The sequence below is a fragment of the Schistocerca gregaria genome, unplaced genomic scaffold (genome assembly GCF_023897955.1).
Source record: "Schistocerca gregaria isolate iqSchGreg1 unplaced genomic scaffold, iqSchGreg1.2 ptg000808l, whole genome shotgun sequence".
NCBI classification, from domain to species: domain Eukaryota; kingdom Metazoa; phylum Arthropoda; class Insecta; order Orthoptera; family Acrididae; genus Schistocerca; species Schistocerca gregaria.
The window spans coordinates 48,715-69,720 of record NW_026062176.1 but is presented as its reverse complement, the minus strand read 5'-3'; the positions used below and the strand labels follow the sequence as shown (position 1 = coordinate 69,720).

Genomic DNA, 21,006 nt, shown 5'->3' with positions numbered 1-21,006 from the left:
TCCGCGACTGGGCGGCGGCGAGGCGAGAGTTCGCCGAGGGGCGCGGCGGCGACGCGGGGGCGCGCGCGCGGGGGGGGGGGGGGGGGCCCTCCTTCGAGGCCGACGCGGGGGGGGGTGGCGGCTTTTTTTTTTTTTCTCTTTGGCGCCGAACGAGGGCGGGGGCGTCCGAGCTCGAGGCAGCGGGCGCCGAGTCAAAATTTCGCGTTCTTCGAGGGCGGTTGGCGCTCGCGTCAGTGGTGGTGGGGGAGCAGCAGGTAGACGAGGTCGTGCTTTTCGAGGATGGTTTCGTTGGGGGGACAGGTGAACACGTAGTGGATGAACTTCTCTTTTTTGGAGTGCTTCTTGGTCCTGTAGAGGCCGATGGGGATGATCATTTGGGTCTGTATGAAGTCGCAGAAGAGAGTCTCGTAGGTGCGCCCGCAGTAGCTCTTCGGGACCGGGTCGAGCCGGATGACGGTGCTCTGCAGGTTGCCGTGGCCGGTGCCGGACTTGAAGAGTCGCTTGCCGAAGACGAGCTCGTTGACGACGTCGATGAGGAGCGGGTTGTAGACGGTTTGGGCGAGGATGCGGTGGAGCGTCTCCATGGTGGAAAAGGCCATGCCGTTGCGGAACTCGCGGAAGAGGTAGTACTTGGTGCCGTACTCGGCCCTGTGAAGGAAGCGCAGCGTGGACTCGGACTGCAGGGACAGGATGACCTGGACGTGCGGGTAGTAGGTCTTGATGAACGAGTAGATGAGCAGGATGTCTCGGCCCTTTTGGCTCGGGATGCTCAGGGGCCTCAGGTATTCGGGGACTTCCAGGAGGTCCAGCTCGGTGTATTTTTGCCCGATGAGGACCTCGGAGTGGGAGGAGGTGTGCTCCTCCGAATCGAGGAGGATGACGTGCGTGGCGGTCTCGACGCTGAGGCGGTCGAGGTCCCTTCGCCGCAGCAGCGAGGCGTTCGACAGGAAGTAGACCTCGGGAAAGTGGCTTATCGACTGCCACTGATCGGCGGGAAAGGTGTCCGGGGTGGCGATGACGATGGGCTGGAAGGAAGGTATGACCTTGGACCTCAGCGGGGCGATGATGTAGGGCCAGCATCGCGTGACGCCGTAGATGATGATATGCTTGGACTTGGGCACCTGCTCGATCTGGGCGGAGCGGTAGGTTCGAGGCGAGTCGAGAACCTGGTAGTTGTTCTGCAAGAGCTGCGAATCGCGCACGGCGAGGTAATAATGAACGAGCTCCATGGGCTGGACCTCCCTGTACCAACTTATCTGCGTGCGGCGGTGCTCCAAACTGTTGTCGACGTCGTAATAGGGATGGCGGACCTCCCTGACCGGGCCGGCCGAATCGACGGAAGCGCAGTCCTTGGAGAAGCCCCCGGTCGCCTGCTTGATGTGAACCAAGTCCCTCGGGGGGATGTCCTTGATCTTAGAGGCTATGGACGAGTCTCTGGCCAAAAAGACGCCCAACTCGTTGCCCTGAATGAGGTAGCCGAAGCCAGGGTTGAGAATGGTCTGCTTGGACTCGATGCTTATGAAACCGATGATGACGGAATTGAACAGCTGGTAAATCAGCTTGCAAACCTCGAAAAACTCCACTCCGGAAAATAAGGTCGGAATCACGCCAAAATAAATCTCGTAGTCAAAACCGCTGTCGTACTCCGCGTAGCGACTCGCGCTCGAATCGACTCCGCGACGAATCCTGCTCCTCACCAAGTTGCTAATCAACGTGCAAAACCCCCTGATGTGCACGGACCGCGCTATGAGCGCGTGGCAAATCTCCAGCCTCGATATCAAGACGACCTCCGCGTCGCCCCGATCTATGTTTATCGGCGCCGACGCCTTCATCAACCGCCTCATCTCCGGCCTGAACACCAGCGCGTAGATCGGCAAGTCCCTGCGGTAGTTGCGGATCGCCATGTTGGCGAGGCAGGTGTCGTTGTCGTCCTCGTAGATCAGCACCGCCGACTCCGCCCTCCTCAAGTCGACGCGCTCCAAGTCCTCCGAGTTCAGCGGCGTGCCGTGATACACGTGCACCCACGGGCTGCTGCGCGAAATGGCCACCAGGAACTTCGTCAACTCGAGGGACGCGGTCGCGTCGAGCACTATCAGCAAGTGCATGTTGACTCTCCTCACGACGCGGAACTTGATCAAAAACTCCGTCAAAAAGTGATTCATCGAGTGCATGTGCAGCGACGCGCAAAAAATGACCGTGTGCTTGGACCCGGACGACGCGGAGTACGCCGTGTGCAGCGGGTTGACCCTCAACCCAACCAGTCTAGACACGGAGTAACCCAGCAAGGGGATGAGGACAACCGCCGTGAAGATCATGATGATGACTATCAACCTGCCTATCTCGCTCGTCGGCGTGTAATCTCCGAACCCCACGGTGAATATCGTGACGACCACGAAATAGAAAGAAGTGTGGAAATTCCCGAGCTCGCTCGACTCCGCGACGTACATGAGCGCCGTCGATATGAACAAAAACGAAATGATGCAGAACGAAATATAGAAGATCTGGCGAATGTTGTCGGACTGGGCAAACTGGACAATTCGATGCAGTCGAAAAATGCGCAAAATCGACAAAACCTGCAAGATGTTGATGCTGCTTATTGGAATGAAGGCCGGAATGATCGTTATGTAATCAATGAACGAGTAGACGGAAACGACGAACAGCAAACGGTTCTCTGCATAGTACAGGCGAAACAAATACAGCAAGCAAAAAATCCCCCCCACAGAATAATTCGAAATTTTGATCAAATACGGCTCTACCACGTAGGTCTCCGCCACCAGCGTAGCGCACCAAAAAATACTTAACACCACTTCCATCAGCCTTATAAAAGTTCCAGTTTTGCCTTCGAACAAGAAGGCGTACACCCTCATCTTCCGACTCAAGACATCCTTGTGCCCATCGTCGAGCTTATACCTCTCGTTAAACAGGTGCGGTCGTCCAACGTCGAAGGTGTTCCTGCGCTCCATTTCTAGCACCTCGTCCGCGCGGCTCGGCCCCTCTCACCGGAGGGTAACAGCAATGCAGTCTAGATGAAGCGCGAAGACGACGAGGGCCTTCTGCTTCACTTGGCAAACCTTGAAAAAATACGCAAAATATGAGAGTATTGACAATAATATGCACTAAAAAACTATCTTAGCATTTGATTTTGTACCAAAAAAAAACCTTTTTCTCTCTTTTCCGTTATACGCTCTGAAGTCTAATTTTGTGGAACGCCCGGTGTGTGTCACACGGCAAGCCCCGCGCTCCAGCTGGCGTCGCGCCACAAGCCCGAGCCCTCCTTCACGCCGCGCTACAAAAAAACCCCAAACCGGCGCTCTCCTGCCCTTCGACTCGGTCATCGGCCGAATTCTTTGCTCGACGATGCACTTAGGATTCTTGAGAAAAGGAGTTCAGAAGCCGATGCCTTTTTCACTCGCGCCTGCCATTTTTTTTCGCGCGCACGTCGAGGACGGGCCCCTCTCTCCACCCCCTCTGCGCTCTGATCGCCAGTGAAAAGTACGTCTCGAAAAAAAAGGCTCCTTCCTCGGCGTCCCCATCAACAACGCTGCGTCTCGCTCCCCTCGCGCGCGCGTTTGCCGAAACCCACAGTCACTCGAGACGCGAAGCGTTCGTCGCACGCACGACGCACGTCGTCATCGACCTCCGCCTCTCTCCCCCCAACCATCTGCCAAAGCCGCTCTAGTTCGGTTTTTTCGGACCAAAATTTGTTTTTCGCGCTTCCAGACGCGAAATCCCATGCATTTTTTTGAACCGTCTCGATCAAGAGCACTTCCTGCAACCTTGTCGGGAAGAGGATCCCTCCATACCTGGCGGCTTCGCCCTCCAACGCGCTTTTTCCACCCCTTCGCCGCGAGCAACTCGAGTCGAAATCTCCAAACCCTCGTACAACTCTCTGCGTCTTGCCAACATCAAAAGCCGACCAAAAAACCACCCCCGCCTTCCCAGATACTGCTCGCAACGCCCCTCCGCTCCAGACGCCGCGCGTGCCGCGTCCGAGGCCGACTCGCCGCCACCTTCTCATCGCCGGCGCCTTCGCCGCAAGTTTCAAACCCCGTCTCGCGAAAAAAAAACCACGGCGCGTCGCCAGCTATCGCTTGTACGCAACGGAGAGAAAGACCCCCTAATACAAAATGCGCTCTTGCCTTTTTAGACCAATTTTGAGAAATTTTATTGGTTCAAAACTAAAAATTTCAATCCTCTGATATACACAAACGCACCTTATATACACAATAATATAACGCCGAGCCCGAGCTGCCCCCAGGCCCCCGAGCGCGGGCGCGCCGTCTCCAGCTACGCCAGGAATCGCCACCCCCCTAGTTGCGCATGCCGCTGTAAACCACGTGGAACGCGTGGTTCAACTTGATGGTCGAGTTCTCGCTGCTTTCTCGAAGCTTCTCCTTGAAGTAGAGCTTGGCCTCTTCTTGAGTCAAATCCAGCTGCAACCGGTCCTTTATGAATTCCACGTCCGCCTTGCTGCTCAGCTCTGGCAGCCCCTGATTCAACATCAGAGAAAACAAAATCAAAATCTTGTTGCTGTGCTTGCGGAGAAGGTTGTAGGCGTCGTAGCAGATCCCCTCGAAATCCGAAATGTTCTGCTCTCCGATGATCGTGTAATACTGATTCGTGAAGACGAAGTTCGTCTTGTCCACGTATGTCCCCAACACCTTTCTGTAGTGTCCCAGCACGTGCCCGAAGTCGATGTGGAAAATGTGCCCCTGCTTCGACAGCATGATGTTGTCGTTGTGGCGGTCCGCGAACCCCAAAATGAACGTGATCACCGAGTATCCCGCGCACGAATAAATGAAGTTCACAACCGCCTTCTTCATCGCGCTCTCAACCGGATTCTGCTTCTGGAGCCACTTCAGTAGCGTCGAGTCGCTGTATACCGCTCGCAGCCCGCCAAACTCGATGTTGATGTCCGACGTGGTCCTCGCGTTCGCCACCACCTCGATGATTCCGCACTCCGGGTCGAACGGCACGCAGCTGTAGTACTTCAGACAAAGGTTCAACCCCTCCGACCTCCAAATCCGATCTATCACGTTGATCGCCTGCAGCACCAACATGTCCTGCTTCAAGTTGTTGCCAACCTTGTAGATAATCTGCAGCGGCTCGCTCGTCGCCACCTCCTTCGTCTGGAACGTCAAAAACAACGGAAACGTCTTGCTCCCCATAACTCTGCACTGACCGTACTCAAAGCCCGTGCACTCTATGCAGGGATCCACCGGACAACAAAACTGCTCCGGCCACTTCACCTCCAGGAGATAGTCCTTCAACTTCGCTGTCTTGAACGCCAAACTCCCCTTCAGCAGCTTGATGTTCACCGCAATACGCCTCAAACAATCCACCGTGTACATCGACGAAATCAACTGCGAACGCATCCTGCTGCCACACACTCGCACCGCCGCCTCTATCACCAACGAAAGCCTCTCACCCGCCGTCTGATCGCTCATCAACTCACACCTCAACTGCCAAAACAGCGCCGACATCACCCTCTTCCCTCCCCAATAGGCCCGACTCATCAACAACTGACACAATGCGCTGATGTGGTACGGCTCGAACTTCAGCGCCTGGATCAACTGCGGCAAGACGAGGTAAATCTCGCTGTTGCTGATGTTGGCAAGGCACCGATTCACCGCAAACGTCCGCACGACCTGGTCCGGAAACTGGTGGTCCAGCAGCTGCAGCGTTATCAACAAAGGCAACTTCGGCCACGCGTCCAGCGCCTCGTACAACGCCCTAACCATCGCCCTCTCTCGCCAGTCAACCGCCAGCAACACCTTCGGCAACAGCTCCGGCAACTGCCTCCGAATCCAATTGCGAAACTTCCACAGCAACGGCAACTCCTCCTGTCGGAAACGCGTCCACATCACGTCCTGCGCCAACCTGAAAAAAAAATCCTGCTCCTCCGAATTCGGCTCCACCTTCTCGTGCGTCACCTCCATCGGCGCGTCCGACACCGCCAAGTAAGACGACACCGAACTCTCCGTCTCCCTCAACTCCAACGACGTCGCCAGCGTCTGGAACAAGTGACCCACGCTCGAAAAATAGTTCTTCTTGCTCGACATCGGCACCTTGAACGAACTCCTGTTGCTGTACAAATCCACGTACAACAACGTCGGCTTCGGATTCACCAAATTCTCGCTGCAAACCGCGCACGGGTCCGACCTCCCCGGCCACATCCGAAGCACGCTCAACCCCTGCCTTATCCTCCCCCGATACTCGAACACCATCACGCTCACCCACCCCAGCGGCACGTCGTCCCCCAGCACCCGGTTGCTCGCGTTCCTCGTGTCTGTGCGCAGGTACAGCGAAAAAACCAACTTCGTCTCGCGAGGCAAGCTCCTCATGCTTATGAACTCCAGCTCCTCGTCCCACGTGGGCTTCGACGAGTGCCGCACCTGCTTCGTCAGCACCTTCGCGTATCGCGTCTTCCCGTAGTACATCGACACCGACACGAACAACCGGCCGTGCGCCGCCACGTTGCCCTCCACCTCCTCGCAGTCGTAAATCTTGACCTTGTACGGAGAATTTTCCTCGTCAAACGCCGAAAAAAACGGCGTAAACTTCGAACTGTCCTCCCCCACCGACAACTCGATCGTGTCCGTCGACTCCATCGTGCACCAGCGCTTGCCCTCCTCTCCAGCGCTCACCACCACTATGTCGCAGTTGTTGTTCGTGTCCAAAATCTGCATCGAACGAGGACTCGGCGTCACCTTGCAAATCGCGTAGTCCGCCGCCAAGTTCTCGATGTCGGGCGAATTCTCTCCGGCCATCGACAACACGCTGCTCTTTTCTACAAAACGGAGCTCCACGTGAGTCTGGTTGTTGATGCACCGTCGCACGTAATCGTAGTCATACAAGTACGACTGACGGTCGTGCCTCATCGGATTCGTCGGCAGCAAAAACTCACTCGCCCTGTTCACTTTAAGAATGAAGTCGTCCACGTATTTTCCGTTGTGCAAACAATGATTCTTGGTCCTCTCAATCTCCTTCTTCAGCTTCTGGTCCTTCTTCTTCACCATCTTCTCGTACTCCTTGTACGCTCGCTTCGCCTCCTTGATCTGTCGCTCCTGCTCCTTCTTCATCTGCCGACTCTTCTCCTTGTTCTGCTTCTTCAGCTTGTCCTCCTTCTTCTTCTCTTTCCGATTCGTCCCGCCATCCGCGTTCTCATCGTTCGGGTTATCGGTCCCCCCGCTCGCGTCCGACTCCGCAATCACTTCCGACCCCGCCTCCGACTGCTCCGCCTGGCTCCCGTTGTCGACCGCCGACGGCGCCAGAAACGCCTGCGACTTCGAGCGCTGACCCTCCTCTCTCGCCGACCCCCCGCCCCTCGTAGACTGGGCATGCAAAACATCCTCCTGCACGTGGCGGCGATGCTGGTGACTCGCGCCCGGCGGATCCGACGGATGCGAGTCCTCCGCCTTCCCCTCAAGGTGTTGGCCCAGCCTGTCCGCCACGTCCTTCACCCTCGCCCGCTTCGAACTGACCCTCGCGCGCAACTCGCCGTCGTCCACCTCGTCGCCACCAACTCCCCTCGCCTTCTCCGAAAACTTGCCGTCTCTCTGCAACAGCTCCGGCGGCAACTCCCCCAACTTCGAATTCTGCACGTGCTTCCCGTCTAAATACATAGAATTCGGTATCTGAGCAGACAAGAGGTCGTTCTGGTAATGACGCTCCTCGCCCCTGTGCGCTCGACGCCCCTGCTTCTTGACTTCAGCGTGCTCGACCACCTCTTCCGACGGCCTGAGCAAATGCGACAACTTGGAGTTCGAAACGATCGAAAAAATCGACTTCTTGCTAGGCGGCACCGATATGGAATGATGAAAACTTCGGCTGCTCGCGTTCCTAGCCTGGTCGGCGTACGCGTCGCTCTCCACGACCTGGTCCGGCAACCCCTCCCTCTTCTCCGCCTCCTCTCCAAAATGCACGCGACTACCCCTGGCCCGACCAAAACTCCCGTGCGCGGGCAAGTTCAAGTTGACACGGTCACTTTGCGCGCCCTTGTTGTCGGAATCCTCCAACTCCACCTTCGGGTGCGCGTGCGGCACGCTGTTCTTCTCCACCGTACCCCCGTGTATGCTCGAAATGTACCGGTCGAAATAGTTCCTCATGTCCTGGTCGCTAATGTCAGAAGAAGAATCACTTCCGTCCATCTCGATAATTCGCTTCATGAACTTCGTAATTCGCTTCCTCGTCCTGTGCCTCTCGCGGTTGTACACGTGACTAAAAACGATCTGGTAAATCGACTCGACCGTCGCGTCCGAAAGAACCTGCATCGTGTATTTCTCGTCCTTGCAATAGGGCAAGTAAACGTCCAACGTCACCTTCATCGGTATCTTGGAAGACAAAATTTCAAACCCCCTGTATTCAGGCCATATGACGCTGGGCAACTGCCCAGCGCTCTGCAGGCTCTTCTTGTCCAGCATCAGCTGTATCCTCTCTATCGCTTGCTTCTGGCGAAACTCCGTCGCCTCCTGCGTATTCGCGTTCAAAAACGGCCTCGTGTCCCCTATCAGCGAAAGCGCGTCGTAAAGCACCCCGGGGTTGATGACCAACACGTCCCTCTCGCCAGAAATCCCATTCAAGTGAGGACCAATCTGACCGCCCCCCTCCGCCCCGGAAAATTCGGCCGCTGCAGTGAGCTTCAAAATGGGAGTCACGAGCGTCGTCGCGGCTATCTTCAACAAAGACGGCATCTGGTTCAAGCAAACGCTCTCGTCCACAAAATAACAGTCCATGTCCTTAATGCCAACCACGTACTCCGACAAGGGCCGCAACTTAAACAGGTTCGCCCACGGAGACTCCTTCACCTGGTTGTAGAACTGCTTCTTAGCCTGCTCGATCGTCATGGACGGCCTGACCCGACCCATCAAAATATAGTTGATCTTCTTGCTGGGATCCAGCGACATGTTGTGCATGAGAGATTTGTTCAAACTGTTGAAGTTCCGCTGGTATCGCCACCTCCTCTTGTACCCAAAAAAAAACGACTTCTTATCCTTCTGACTCAGAGCCAAACTCATAATCATAGTGTAGGACTCCTCTTCATTCGAGCCCAAAAACTTGTACCGACTCAGAAAATTCTTGCGATCAATCCTGTCTCGCTGACTCTTCAACTCGTTCTTCGCCAGGTTCAGCAACTCTGACAGATCTTGAAAACTAGTCGCGGCAGAGGCGTAGGGAGCCAACTCCACGCTGGACGAGGCGTCCGCCGAGACGTCGGTGATGGCCCTCGGAGCGACATATTGACCTTTGTTCACTCGACTGCCGGTCCAGTCTCTGGAAACCAACGGCATAACCGCGTCAAGGTTCTCGCTCAACAGCTGAAAACCGGCCATGACGCGCGCATTTCGATTAACGGGTCGAAGAGACATCCACTTGGCAATCACCGAGTCCAACTTGGAAAGCAACGCTATTTTTTTTTTCGTCGAACTCAACATGACATCGATAGACTGTCTGGACGTCATCAATACCAACTGCGGCTTGTCGCCCTCGGAAACGTCCTTCACAAACAGGTCGCTGAAGGACGCCTGATAAACAATCTCGTTCTCTCTGGTTATCAAAACCATATCGTTGAAAACGCAGAAGTCCACCACCTCGCGACTCTTGCATACCATAACCGCGCAGCTGTAGATAAACCGACGATTGAATTGTAGAATCGAACGAAAAATCAGATATTTCTTGTTGAGTTCGAGGAGCTTCGAGGACGACCGAAAATCAACCGTTTCTTTCAACAAAGAATCTGCGTCTTTGATCAGCAGGTTTGCCTCGACCAACATCGAAATGTCGCTGCTCTTAGCTCTAATCAGCGCGCTGGTCAGCTTCTCAAACGCGTGACTCAAATCCGCAAAGTGCCTGAGCGGCAGCTGAAAAATGTGGTAGAGCTGTTCTGTCGCCTTCGTTTTCCCGTATCGAAATTTGTAAACTTGGAAGAAGTCCTTACCGGATTGGCTTCTGTAAGCAGCCAAAAAGTTTGAGGGGACCATCGTTTGTCGAAGAGCGGACGGGTAGCTCAGCGTATAATTGGTATAGAGTTGAATGAAAGTGATGTTTTTGAAGGCATTTAGCCACACGTGGGCAATCTCTTTAATGTTATTGTGGCCCGTCTCGAGAATTCGGTCCATTGGCAGGATAACCAATTTGTAGTGGCATTTACATATATCATGGAACAATTTCAGCATTTCGCTCCATGTGTGTTTGTCCGTCGAAGCAGACATGGCAGGCGAGGCCGTAAACGAAACCCATTGACAAAAAAACAACAAGTTTTGAACATACAATCGTTCCAATGCCATGATTTGGCCGATGCAACGACTTATGTTCATTTCATCATGATTGACAACAGAGAGGTAATGCTGCAACCCGCCGGATACAGATTGGACGTAGCCCTCCAATGCCGGGTCAGAAAGATGTATTGGGGAAAACGGCTGACTCGGTTGGTCGAAAATGTTGTAGGCGTTGGCGCCCATGGCCCAAATCTTCCCAACATCGCTGATTACCATAGTACACCCGTCCGATGCATACGCTTTAGAGACAGACATGTCGTGATGAATGTCATTCAACGTCGGCACGGTAGCAACTTTATTTTGAGTTCCCAGTCCCAGCTCGCCTTCTTTTCCAGTTCCCCAGACAAAAAGCTGGCCACACACTGATACAGATACAGTGTGATACGCGCCGCAGGAAACCTGCTTAATTTTAGCCTTGATCCTTTTGAATATGTCGATGCATTTAGGCGTTGAAAGACTCAGGTCGTTTCCATGTCCAAGTTGATAGTGTTCGCCCGCCCCAAAAGTGTAAACCGAGCCACCACTCGTAACTGCGGCGGTATGATACCTTCCACAAGAAACTTGGACAATCTTTAGTTTCTTGAGATAGCTCACCATAGTAAAGTAGTACAAATTCTTGAAGTCGCCGTGGCCCAATTCGCCATGAGTACCTGCCCCACATGTGTACAAGGAATGCGCGCTCGTGATAATAGCAGTGTGGAAAGACCCAGCCTGTACATCGTTGATAAACACCTCGCTTCCTAAAGTGGTCACTTCGTACGGTGTGTACCTCTGAAGCACCGCACCCAGCCCAAGCTGTCCGTATATACCCTGTCCCCACGTAAATAGTTTCCCTTGATCAGTGACGACGGCCGCGTGTGTGCTCCCGCAAGATATCCGTATGATTTTGTGTTTTGAAAGAGAAGTTACCAGTACAGGTGTCAAACGGTAATCGACCCCCTTTTCTGGGTCTCCCTTCTGATTTTCGGACCCTCCTTCCGGGCGGCTCTCATTTTTAGCATCGCTAGGCAACGGCTGTGCAGAGGAGGCGTCTAAATTCGAAGAGGACTGTGTGCACTGATCTCTAGTGTCCGGAAGACGAATACTCAGTTCGTCCTCAGTTTCAGGAATGCTGACACCCAGCTGACCATAATCGTTGAGACCAAAGGTCCACAGACTGGTCGCGCCGTTTTCCTCATCTTGAATCAGAATTACCCGTCGTCAGTTATATTAATGACACAACTGCATCACGACCACTGAATGTATTGTGGGAAATTGTGCCGAGCACAAGTCTCTCTCTCGCATTAAAAACTGACATAGACTCACATACTCTTAACTACCATTGAATGAGAAGCGGAAGCGGCAATCGACTGCACATTCTCGAAGAAAGAAGAGATTGTCGGACTCACCTTTTCCGAGCGCACGCCCAGGCCTGTAAGAGTTAATATGCCTTGTCAACTAAATGCAAACAAAAGGAATCTGAGGGCATACCAAGCTGACCAAATTTTGAACTACCCCAAACGCAAAGGTTTTGTCTGTGGGTAGTGGTTGGTACAACCACTGACATTTATTTTTATCGACACAAGAAACCCCTGCGTATCTACGCGTCACAGAATACAAGCGGGGACACAAAAATGTATTTATGACGCAGTATTGCCCACGCGAAAATGTATTAGAATAGCACAATACAAACTTCTAGTTGTTTCAATTTAAAAAAAACCAACGAGCGTAAGAGAGCGGGAGATAGTTAATTATCCCTGTGTAATTGATTTTTTTTACTCTTCATCGTAAATTCGAGGGCGATAAACTGCGAGACTACCTCTTCCATCGTAGAATTTATCCCAAGATAACAAACGACAGGAATTCCCTCAACACGAAGTTTCGTGCTTCGTTGAAATACTTGCCGATGTGAAAATAGTGGAAACGATGGCTACTCAGTAGAGATTGTAATAGCAACTGAAAAAAAATAGAAGTAATCAGTCCTTGATAGGACAATTGCATTACAGAACTGCAAATACACAGAGCCATAGGCTCTAAATGCACGAGTTTTGGTGACAGCCAATGCATCGTAATTCACAGGTCAGCTGTGGAGAGAGCTTTTAATCTTTGTTCAAAAATTGTCTAAAATACGCTAGTTCGTAGAATGTATTTGCACTGGGAACTAAAGATAGCCCATAAAAAGGATACACAATTTTTAGTCTCGACAGAAACAATAAAAGCCCTTCAATTGAAGCCAAATAAAGGTCTCCTGCTTGTTACTATTTAAGAATCAAAAAATGTTTGAACCGTAAAATTCCTATTTTGATATTTTTTCTCTGACTTGTTCGTACTGTAAATACAACCAAGGCAAAATTGACAATCATGGACTTCAAGAATTCTACGGTTAGCTAGCGGTGACCAAGTTCTGAGGTGGGGTAACAGCTCAAAGTAATAGGATTTTTGCAATTTTGCTCCTTTTTTACGCGACAGAAGGTCTGAAAAATTTTTCACGTGGTATGTTGTCAAAGACCGCAGCATTCAAGATGGTCCGAGCCAGGACTCGGTTGAGCTGGGAGCAGCCCCAAATTTTTTACGCTAAGAAGGAAAAAAAAGTGAATGGAGAGCACAGATGGAAGTAGAACATTAACAAAACGAAGGCCATATTGAAAACATTGTACGGAATGTAGAGGGGGTCAAATGCGTTTTGACCTGCACCTATCTCCTATTTGAGAGGCATTTTTTAGCTTGCTTCTCGAGGTCAGTACTTCAGTTTTTCACAATGAAGGAGAATAGAGGATATGAGCTCAGGCGTGTGATCAGACGAATCTACCATTCCGAATGGGATTATAAGTGAGGAAATACCATTTTTTACATTTTCTGATAAAAGCGCGTGCTATGAAAGAGAAGGGCTAGCCGTACACAGCTGAAAGAGTCTGTTTGTACAATATTTAAATTATCGCCTCAATAAAAGAATTTAGGATATACAAATTGTCTAACGTATTGAAGAAGTTACTCAGATATTTGTTGACTTCCGTCAACAATATACTTCTGGCGCTGAGTTGCACATACTGAAATTTTCTATAGTGCAACCTCATTTGTGTGCTCTGTGTATTGCCACATTCGTAGGCCGAGAGAAAGCTGAGCACAGACTTATTTTGGCTTGACCGGTGCCGAGCATGCACGTACCCGTAATTCATAGAGTAGGTGTTTTCTGAACTCGGGCTGAACGCGGAGGCGCGACTTCGATATGCAAAATTTTTATTAGAAGGAGAGAATTGCAGCAGTTAACCCTGCCAGATTTGTGGCCGCGAGATCCAAATGTCCGGCATTTGTCATATGCATCCCATTCCCTTCTGCTCGGAGTGCTTGTGCTTTGATTTTTGGCCCCAAAGATGATAACGCATACCTTCTTCGTTGAGCAGGTGAAAGCTTGTTCACAAGTTGACCAGCACCTCCTGATGAATACCGTATCTCAAGTATTTATATACATTTTAGATTGGCGCATGTTTGCTATATCAGCGAGAAGTCGAACACGAGAAACGTTTACATACGTCCTGACGAAATTCCGATTTGCTTGAAGCAGATTTTTTTTTAGGAAACCATGTCTGAATTTTTGTCGTTTCTTAGCAAATCCTTTGTCCAAGGAAATTTGTTCTTTAGGAATACATCCAATGTTTCTCTCTGATACTTTGGCTGAGTAAAAATTTCAGTTCCTCTTCTTTGTTCTATTTTTGAGCTGTCTGAGTGCTCGTTGTCTGAGGAAGAGAATGCCTTAGCGGGTTGCTTCCTTTGCGGAAAATCCTCAGTCGGCGGGTCGTTGAACAGGCCAAGAGGGTGACAGGAATCTTCTTCTCCTGCCTCGTGCAAGGAAGACAGATCATAGAACAGATCCCTAGAGATGATGTCCAGTTGGTTTTCATTCGGCAAATACATTTCCTCTTGATCAGGATCCACCACCCCATAAGGAATGTCGACCCTGGACATTCCTGGGTAAACTTTGTCAACCTCATCTAGAAAAGATTTTACTATTTAAAAACATCGTCAGCAATTGGCTCGAGGATATAGACTCTGTACAAGGGACAGATAGCCGGCTCAAAAAAGGAAGGCAGTACACGAAACAAAAATTTCAAACGTTTTTTTTGAAAAATGCATAGAACTCGGAAGACGGACTAAGTGAAAATATAAAAATTCACGGTGCTCTATGTCCGATGTCAAACGCGAAAGTTTTGAACGGCTGGGTTTTGAGTTAGGGACCGCATCTGTACCTTGATAAAACATTGGGATGTTGTCGTCGTCGCCTAGATCGTCTTGTTTACTGCGAGATAGAAGACCCTCATCTGCAGTATTGAAGTCGCTTTCATCGGTACCCTCGGTTGTTTTGTGCGGTAGTTCGCCCAAATATTGCGAAGTTTTTGATGTTGTTTCATCGTCTTGGCCAAAGTGGACACTTCTTTCGAAAAGGCGGTGCGCGTTATCGCGCTCAGACACGCCAAAATCGACTGGATTTCGAACCTGCCTCAGTTGTTCAGCAAATACAGACCTCCATTTTTTCTTCTCAGTTACAATGCTCTCATAAACCGCCTTTAGCTGCAGTTTGCTAGACGAAAAATTGATCGATTCGACGCAGTGCATAGCCGCGCTGTGGATAGGAGACAAATCCGTACCGCACGCGTTGTACTCCTCTAAAGCCATCTGCTTCTCTTTTTCGAACTGGCTGAAGCATTTCGCGTCGTCGAAGTCCTCTGCTTGAGTGAGGATGGCTTCAAACTCTGGCGTGGACCTTAAAACGGAGTAGTCGATGTGCGCATTCTTCTCTAAATCTGCCTCTTTTGAATCGTCCTCGTCAATCAAAAAAGGATCAAATGTCGTCATCACAGGATCAACTGACAGCTTAGACCATTTGGACTGTCTCTCGAGCTTCGACCAGCCACTGCCGCGTTGGCCGGCATCTCCCCCCTTCCAATCGTCCAGTGTTTTCAAAAATTCAGCGAAATTGTCTTGTTCAACTAGGTTCTCTGGCTGAATGGAATTGGTAAATTTCAAAAAGTCCTCTTCAATTGTGTTCTCCGAAACCAACCTGAAAATACGAACGTCGCGCACCTGGCTAGCTTGACGACAGCATTCTTGAGCCCGGGCGTGCATAGCTGGATTCCAGTCTGTGTCGTAGAATATAACCGTGTCGGCTCCGATGAGGCCGACGTCGAATTTCCTTGTTCTAGTAGACAAAATAAACAAAAACACATTCTTATTTTGGCCATTGGCCTTGTTCATCAGCATCTGCTGAATTTTCGCCTCCGTCATTACATCGATTCGAACGTAGGCATAGCCGTGTAGGTTGAGAAATGCTTCCAAAATGTCCATCATCTTGACCATCTGCACGAAAATTAGCACGGAGTGTTCGCCTTGTTTAAGTTGGTCCAACAGCACCGCCAAGACCAAAAACTTCCCGCTGTCTTCCAGAACGAGACGCTCTTTTGAAAGGCCGCTCGCTCGCTCATCTGCACCCTGCTCGACGTTGCAATTCGAAGACCGAGTAGGCAAATCTCTGGTTTGATGGCGCTCTTCATTTGTAGCGGACGAACGTGCGTCCAACACACAACAGACAAATTGGTGTCTGAGAACGTCCCTAATTTCTTCCAGCTTCTCGTTGGACGCGGTCACCAGACGGTCCGGCGCGCCCGTATACTCCAGATACTTCGAGGGGTCTTCCGAATTTTTGCGCGCGTGTTTCATGATTAGAGAATAATCATCGAGCAAAAGCCGAACGGTATCGCTCGCTACAACAAGCGGCTTGATTCGACCATGCAGCTCAACAAGGCGAATAAAATGGCTGATTCGGTGCTCCGCTTCCTTCAGCCGACCTTCCTCTTTCGACAAATCGCATTCGGTGCTGTCTTCGGTTTTCTCAACTCTCGAGAAATCTGCTCTGAAATCGTCCGCCTCTTCGCGTCCCGTCAAATTTCCAAGCTGGCTTTCTGTCTCGGTCGAGTTTGACTTCGAAGGATTGGAAACCCGGCACATTTGCAGACCGGTCGGAGTAAGCGCTTTCGATGGTAAAATAGACACGGGACTCGTGTATCCCAAGGCCGAAGAACGAGATCCACGTTCCCCCTTCCCATCCGTCCCTGAATGAAGAAGGTTCGTACCTTGGCTCGAACTTCTCGGCCCACCATCAACCTCCATCGCATTGGACGCCGCTCTATGGAAGCCACGCGCTGGCTTCGCGGGCGCCCCGTCTTGACCAGAAGCGGGTTTGGCGTCGGCGAACACAATAGCGGGCCCTTCTGAACATACACGATCAAGCGGAAAAAGCCCAATCCTTCCTTCAAAAAGATCCGGGTGGTTGCAGATTTTTTGCAGTTGTATAATTGTGTTTGCAGTATCTGCATAGTTGCTCTCCCTCAGCATGCTCTCCAAGTCACGACTGGCCATATATTCGTCGTACAGCAATCGCTGACGTCTGGATAACTTGAAGATGATAACGTGTTCAACTGTTCTTGGAAGCTGCTTCGCAACGTCAGCTTTCAGGCGCCTCAATAAGAAAGATTGGAGAATGGTGTGCAAATCGCAGACGAGGTCGTCCGAAAAACTCTTGCTTTCTTCTGTCCTCGAGTCCTCTTCGTCACGGCGTTCATAACTCCGCGTCATGTTAGAACACCAAACCTCTGCGACGGGGTGGAATGTTTGCGGCATCAAGTATTGAGCGAGCGCCCAGAGATCCATGATATCGGTCGGTAACGGCTTTCCTGTAAGCAACAAGCGCCTTTCCGTCCGAAAGTTTAAAAACATCTGCCACAATTGGAAATTGTGGTTTTCGCGCGACTCGTCTAAAATCAAGTAGAACCATTTGTAACGGCTAAAAACCGATATTTCCTCCTCCACCACCTTGTAGCTCGTTAGGCATACGTGGAACGCGTTGAACCCCTTTAGGCTGACACGTCGCCGCCTCCACTGTTTCGGCGCCCCAGCGTAGACAAGGACCTTGAGCTGGGGGCACCACTGTCTGAGTTCTATATTCCAATTCACCAGCATCGAGGTAGAAGAGACAATCAAATGAGGGCCCCAGCTCCCCGCGCTCGCCAAGTAGGCCAAAAACGCAATAGTTATAATTTTTTTCCCAAGACCGGCCTCGTCAGCCAAAATGCCATTCAATCGCCTCTCATACATGGACACCAGCCAATCCAGCCCTATGTGCTGGTACTCTCGAAGCGTGCCCGCCAGGAAGAATGGAACCTTGGTTTTGACGCTGGTAGTCACGTAAGTAAAGCCGGTTGGCTGCAGTGCCTCCGACTGCTCAGAAATTGACTGAATCGTACCTCGGGGGCTGAAATGTCTCTTCGACGAATCGCGAATCTTGCTTGCCAAAAATTTAATAAACCGTTTTCCGAACCGAAGTATCGAGTTAAACCGAAAGTACTTCTGAGCGGTTTTTTCAACGTCGCATGCCAATTCTGACGTTTTTTTCCCATCCCTTAAGTCACCACCGCACAACGCCGATGAATCATTGGAATCAGTAGGAGAACTTGAAATTTCGAAGTCTGGCTTCGTTTTGACCTCGCGCGCTGCTTGATATTCTTCCTTCAGCAGCTGCGAAGTCAGCTTTTCCGCGTCTAGAATAAGACCCTCCACATCAGGCGCGTCGATAACGTCAGGATGACCTTCGGACTCTTGATTCGAGAGATCAGCCGTCTCTTTTAGATCCGACGCCTTTTCGTCGTCCGAAAGAGCTTTCCAAAGCTGCAGATCGAAATCGCTATCATCAATATCGTTTATCTCAAGGAAGTCATCGTCCATCAGGTTTTGAGCTGTGCTCTTAGTTGTCTCACTCGGCCCATCTTCAGCGCTCGGGGCGGCGCCTCGGTCGCGCGAGAAAATATCTAAAGGTTCGGAAAAAGACTTGGATTTGGCGCTTTGCTTGACAGAGCTGGAGAACGGCCTACCTGTCTTCGAACCATCCCGGTGCTTGTCGCTCAGACGCTGATATTTGAATGCAGCCAACTGTTTCAAATCGTTCCAAAAAGACTCTGTTCCTCTAGATATACACCGTATCCTCTCGCGCCGACTTATTTCTGCCCTTCGTGCGTTTTCAATACAATATTGCCTCGCTGCTCTGGACAAAATCCTGGCCATTCTGTGCTTCCAAATGCGCTCCTGGGCGTAATCTGCGGCCATCCACGCCATTTCTTGCAGTAGGTAATCCCAATGAGTCCTATTTCGAGGGGGGTCCGGAATAGGGACGTACTTCGCGTGGTCCCTTCCTCGGCGCATCAGAACCTTGAAGAAAAGCTCGGCATACCGCTCAGCGTCTCTGGCCCACGCCGAATTCGCAGCAATGGGATTAGGGACTTCAAGCACCGCAGTGCGAGACGCAAAAAGCTCTTCTTCCGTAAATGGAAAAACGCCTCTGCATCGATCTTCAGACATTTTGCTGTTTTCCGTCGATTGATAAACGGACATGATTGCGGACGGCACCAGCTCACTAAGTGTAGGTGCTGCAGACGACGGCGAAACCTTCTCTGAAAACTCCGGAATACAGGAATCAAATCCAACTTTTGTAAAATCAAATGAGTCGTCCAAAATTTTGGTGATAAGAGACTCCTCCTTTGTCGACACTGACAAGGGATTTATGGCAAACCTCTGAGAAGGAAAAAACACCCGGTCGATGCGAGTCGGGGCCTCTGTATTTCTCCGCCCTCTCGACTCAGGCGAAGTAAATGTACCAGATACCTCCTCGGTCACCACAGAGCTCGCTGCAGAGCCAACTTCCAAAGGTTCAGCGAGACTCGCATCCTGTGTCGCTACTTTCTGTAAGTGACCCCACGCGGATTCCGAATCGCTAACCATATCGGCCGTAACCAGCTGACATGAACTTTGGTTGGCATGAAAAGGATCCAAAGTCGTCTTTTCATACATGACTTCCTCTTCGCTTGACATTTCGTCAGGCGGCACCGAATCCAATACAATAGGATGCCTCCTGTGGTATTCTTCTACACGGCTCAACAAACCGCCATCGTTTTCGTTGAACACTATCAGGCTGCCGCCATGCCTGATAAAAATCAATTCCTTCAAATCTAATTCTCTTTTTCTGATAACTGAACACAACTTTGCATACTTCTCAGCAATGACCTTTTCGCGCAGCTGCTCTATAGAGGGGGTGTGGAAACCCTGACTACCTAGGAAGTCTGTGCGCTGGCGGCTAATCGACTCGCAATTCAAATTTTCAGACATTGTACGGGTCGGGTTTTTCGGAGCTGAAAAATCTGTTAAGGCCTGGTCGTCACGGATGGTCTTAGACAACTCCAAATTCTTTCTCTGCTCCCCAGATTGCTGAGCTGCATCCGCCGAGTAAGAGCCTACGTCACAATAAGGAGGTCTTTTCCTGGAAAAATGATCACTAGACATTTTACATAATGCACTATCGAGACATTCAACTAAGCTCTAATTGCTGTTCTCTGCCTTGTTAAATAGCTGTATTTTATCGGTTAGAAGCATAATGAGCAGGGGTCATTCAGAGCGGTGTTTTGGCAATACTGTCTCTGATGTACTCAACTGTCTGCAAGCAGAGGCGCTAGAGACAAATGATATTCTCTCTAGAGCGTCGTCTCAACAAACGTTCTCGATAAGGCTATTGAAAAGCCCCGTTCCCATACCTTGGGTTCGGTCTTAAATTATACCTTTTAATCATGGCCACTTGTCGAAAAGACTCTTGTAAACTAAAAGCGCTTGTTCGTTTTTAATGAATTGTCCTGGCAACTTCAAAACAAATAAAACACTGCGACGAAAGCAAGGGGATTGTTGTTGGTGCTGAAAAATGGTGCATTAATTTAAATTACGGGTCAGCCGCCTCAAATGCACCAAGAATGTCTATAAAAAATTTTTTGGGAGAGAGCTGCCAAAGTTTTGAGTATACATAAATATTCCGAGGGAATAGTAGTACCCGTCTATGGCTCAAAGAATACGAAAAAGGGCATATTTAGGTGACACACACTGTTTTAATACACACATACATTCGACCAAAACATGTGCATATGCAAAGTTTCCTAATTTGATTATATACTCTATAGCACCAAGCAGAGATGGCATTTTTGCTGCACCGAGTGCTTTTTTGAGGCTGCTTTGTGCAGAAGAACGTTTAATGCCTTCGCCATTATTCACACACTGTCTTGTTCGATCATCGTTTTTCTTTTCCTCTTTCTTTGACGCGTATTTTTAGGAACGCTTTGGGGCATGCTTGCATCGATATTTTGGCTGGCTGCCTCTGGAATAGCCCTATTAATAGAAGTTTGAGCAGAGGAGCGAAGTCTGGCTCCAGGTTGAATATCTTTCTTCAACATATACTGTCGAGTTGAGCCTTTCTTTCCTCCTCTGGGATGCTGCCTAAAAAAACGTCGGTAGAACCGAGTTAATTTTTCATTTTTTTTGGCACGCTCTGCCCTGAGCTCGTGCTCAGCCTTTCTGACCATGTCCTGTTCACTTTTTGTCATCGACAAGGTTTGATTCAACTCGGTCTCTACAGCTTTACGCGAGCAAGAGGCAGGTTTTCTGATCATCAAAAGGTTGGCCTCGAAGAACACAACCGGAATTTGCGGGAATTTAGAAGACTGAACCAGAGTGTGCATGTTCATGGTTGCAAGAATGTATTTGTCAGTTTGAGCTGCATTCAACACACACTCACAGCCAGCAATGGATGGCTGAGAATGTGTGCATTGAATAGGAACTAATTTGTTCATAATCTCCATGACTTCAGGATTTTCGACAGGCTCATTCATGA

The 21,006-nt window shown here is 50.4% G+C and overlaps 4 protein-coding genes across 4 annotated transcripts; all 4 read right to left on the bottom strand.

Moving 5' to 3' along the window:
* Nucleotides 1-230: 230 nt before the first annotated feature.
* LOC126322377 (calcium-activated potassium channel slo-1-like) lies at nucleotides 231-2,963 on the bottom strand. Its single transcript, XM_049994289.1, has one exon. It carries the CDS (start codon nucleotides 2,961-2,963, stop codon nucleotides 231-233), a length of 2,733 nt encoding a protein of 910 aa, XP_049850246.1.
* Nucleotides 2,964-3,195: 232 nt separating this feature from the next.
* LOC126322376 (uncharacterized) lies at nucleotides 3,196-9,611 on the bottom strand. The gene has a single exon (XM_049994288.1). The coding sequence runs from the start codon at nucleotides 9,609-9,611 to the stop codon at nucleotides 4,311-4,313; it is 5,301 nt and encodes a 1,766-aa protein (XP_049850245.1). The 3' UTR covers nucleotides 3,196-4,310.
* Nucleotides 9,612-9,795: 184 nt separating this feature from the next.
* LOC126322375 (uncharacterized) lies at nucleotides 9,796-12,084 on the bottom strand. Its single transcript, XM_049994287.1, has 4 exons — nucleotides 12,036-12,084; nucleotides 11,587-11,688; nucleotides 10,424-11,455; nucleotides 9,796-9,815 (listed from the first exon to the last, which is right to left on the bottom strand). The coding sequence occupies exons 1-4, from the start codon at nucleotides 12,082-12,084 to the stop codon at nucleotides 9,796-9,798; spliced, it is 1,203 nt and encodes a 400-aa protein (XP_049850244.1).
* A 1,181-nt stretch (nucleotides 12,085-13,265) lies between these two features.
* LOC126322374 (helicase domino-like) lies at nucleotides 13,266-19,637 on the bottom strand. The gene is made up of 2 exons (XM_049994286.1): nucleotides 14,501-19,637; nucleotides 13,266-14,260 (listed from the first exon to the last, which is right to left on the bottom strand). The coding sequence occupies exons 1-2, from the start codon at nucleotides 19,635-19,637 to the stop codon at nucleotides 13,827-13,829; spliced, it is 5,571 nt and encodes a 1,856-aa protein (XP_049850243.1). The 3' UTR covers nucleotides 13,266-13,826.
* Nucleotides 19,638-21,006: the final 1,369 nt, after the last annotated feature.

Excerpts from the sequence above, each read along its gene's own strand:
- LOC126322377 (XM_049994289.1), bottom strand. The coding sequence starts at position 2,963 with ATGGAGCGCAGGAACACCTTCGACGTTGGACGACCGCACCTGTTTAAC.
- LOC126322376 (XM_049994288.1), bottom strand. The coding sequence starts at position 9,611 with ATGGTATGCAAGAGTCGCGAGGTGGTGGACTTCTGCGTTTTCAACGAT.
- LOC126322375 (XM_049994287.1), bottom strand. The coding sequence starts at position 12,084 with ATGGAAGAGGTAGTCTCGCAGTTTATCGCCCTCGAATTTACGATGAAG. Across the intron at positions 11,689-12,035 it reads CCTCGAATTTACGATGAAGA|GCCTGGGCGTGCGCTCGGAA; the intron begins GTAAAAAAAATC and ends TAACTCTTACAG. Across the intron at positions 9,816-10,423 it reads CAACATTTTCGACCAACCGA|CTGACCAGCGCGCTGATTAG; the intron begins GTCAGCCGTTTT and ends GCGTTTGAGAAG.
- LOC126322374 (XM_049994286.1), bottom strand. The coding sequence starts at position 19,637 with ATGTCTAGTGATCATTTTTCCAGGAAAAGACCTCCTTATTGTGACGTA. Across the intron at positions 14,261-14,500 it reads CATCCCAATGTTTTATCAAG|TAAAATCTTTTCTAGATGAG; the intron begins GTACAGATGCGG and ends GTTTTTAAATAG.